The sequence below is a fragment of the Syzygium oleosum genome, unplaced genomic scaffold (genome assembly GCF_021117445.2).
Source record: "Syzygium oleosum isolate NSW1041296 unplaced genomic scaffold, Sole_v2.1 Sole_v2.11, whole genome shotgun sequence".
Lineage (NCBI taxonomy): Eukaryota > Viridiplantae > Streptophyta > Magnoliopsida > Myrtales > Myrtaceae > Syzygium > Syzygium oleosum.
In genome coordinates this window covers 9,456,283-9,458,292 of record NW_026607495.1, presented here as the reverse complement: position 1 = coordinate 9,458,292, position 2,010 = coordinate 9,456,283, and the positions used below count along the sequence as shown (strand labels likewise).

The following is a 2,010-nucleotide window of genomic DNA, read 5'->3' as shown; positions in this document are numbered from 1 at the left end:
CCGTCGGATAGCGGACGGGGGGGATAATGATACGATGAGAAACCCTCTCCCACATCGGTGACACGCGGGTCGTCGTGCCACGTAACCACCCCGCAAGCAGCCGCCCCCCCTCTCCCCTCACCCGCGGTCAAATTCCTCGTTGACCAATAATTACTCGCCGACCCCTCCTCCTCCTCCGCCGCTATAAAAGGAGCCTCTTGCGCTTCCCTTCTCCCCCTCATTGTCAGAACCCAATACCCCATCCCCCACCACCACAACCCACCAGAAGCTCTAACTCTCTCTCTCTCTCTCTCTCTCTCTTTCTCTAGGGACCGAGCGGAGAGACGGCCCGATGGCGATGAAGGAGAAGGCGAATACCGGGGGCGGGGTCGGCGGCGGCGGCGGGGGGCGGGGCGTGGGGAGGGAGGGGCACTACAGGGGGGTGAGGAAGAGGCCGTGGGGGCGGTACGCGGCGGAGATCAGGGACCCGGGCAAGAAGAGCCGGGTGTGGCTCGGCACCTTCGACACGGCGGAGGAGGCCGCCCGCGCCTACGACAACGCCGCCAGGGAGTTCCGCGGCTCCAAGGCCAAGACGAACTTCCCCCTCCCCTCGGAGCGCCCGGTCCTCCTCGTCGCAGGTGGCGGCGGCGCCGACAAGGGCGGGGCGGCCGCCAAGAAGGCCTGCAGCCGCAGCCCGAGCCAGAGCAGCACGGTCGAGTCGTCGGGCCACGACCCGGCTGCCCCGATGGCCGACTCCTCGCCGCTGGATCTCAACCTCGCCTACCACGGCGGCGGCGGCGGCGGCGGCGGTAGCGGGCTCCTGTTCCCGCGCCAGGCCGCGGCGCCCGCGCCGTACCAGCTCTTCTACTACGACGCGATGGCGAGGGCGGGGGCGGAGGCGATGAACAACCAGCTCTACCAGCGGCTGATCTTCGACCGGCGCGCGGCCCCGGCCCCCGCCGCCGACGGGTCCCGGAGCGACTCCGACTCGTGCTCCGCCGTCGTGGACGCGAACGACCGCAGCCGGAAGCCCGCCCGGGCGCTGGATCTCGATCTCAACGAGCCGCCGCCGCCGGAGTCAGCCTGACGACGACGACGACGACGGGATGTGTAGGGGCGGCGGCGCCGGGTTTTATCGAGGGAACGAAATCTCCGGCCCTCGATCGTTCCGCTTTTTGTCGATTTTAATTTTAGAAGAAATTAGACAAAAAGGCCAAAAAAAAAATGAAGAAGAAGAAAATTTAGGGAAATTTAGATCGGAGAATGTTTCGATCGATCTGTTTGATCTCCCGATCGATCTCGATGTGAATAACAACGTTTTTTTTTGCGGCGGAGGAGAAAAGCCGGCGACGGTTTTCGACTCTCGTCGTTGTTCGTAGCTTACATTACAATACCAATGTGTTCATCGCCACTCTCTCTCTCTCTCGCTCGCCCGATCGACCAACAGCTCGACCCGACTTGACCCGACCCTATTTCGCCCTTTCCGATCGCCACGGTCTCCCCGGATCGGCGTCTCGCCGGAGCGCGGTCGCCGGCGGACGCCGATCGGCATGCTCCCTTCCCTAATCGGCTTTGGACGGTCACCGATCTTATCGCCACGCACAAAAAGGAGGGGGTCCAACAATCTCAATAGGTTTTTGCCAAACATGGATATGTGTTTTGACGAGAATGCCCTTCCTCTTTTAGGGAGATGATTGTCCAGGTTCCTACGCCTCCGCTCTCTGTGGAATTTCGTGGGTCAAAACTAAATTTCAAGATTAAGTAATGATATTTTGATTAATTAATTAAGTTTTTTTTTTTTGTGGTCAATTATTAAGTTGATTAGTGAAGGTTCTCGCAATTACATGCATTGAATCCAAAGTTTGTCTCCGCAAATTCGTGCGATTCCAAAGGGTAGAAAAAAGATTAATCACGGGGGCGTTGGATAAGATCGGTTCCGTAACTTTCCTAATTAACGTAATGAATCGGATTGTTATGGACCCTTCCATAATGGCGCTGCGATCTCTCTTATTTAAGGACGGAAAGGCGAGA

At 59.0% G+C, this 2,010-nt stretch overlaps 1 protein-coding gene across 1 annotated transcript; it reads left to right on the top strand.

The window, feature by feature from the left end:
• The first annotated feature begins 316 nt into the window (after positions 1-316).
• Positions 317-1,388, top strand: LOC115666445 (ethylene-responsive transcription factor 4-like). The gene has a single exon (XM_030588167.2). The coding sequence runs from the start codon at positions 332-334 to the stop codon at positions 1,064-1,066; it is 735 nt and encodes a 244-aa protein (XP_030444027.2). The 5' UTR covers positions 317-331; the 3' UTR covers positions 1,067-1,388.
• The last annotated feature ends 622 nt before the right edge of the window (positions 1,389-2,010 follow it).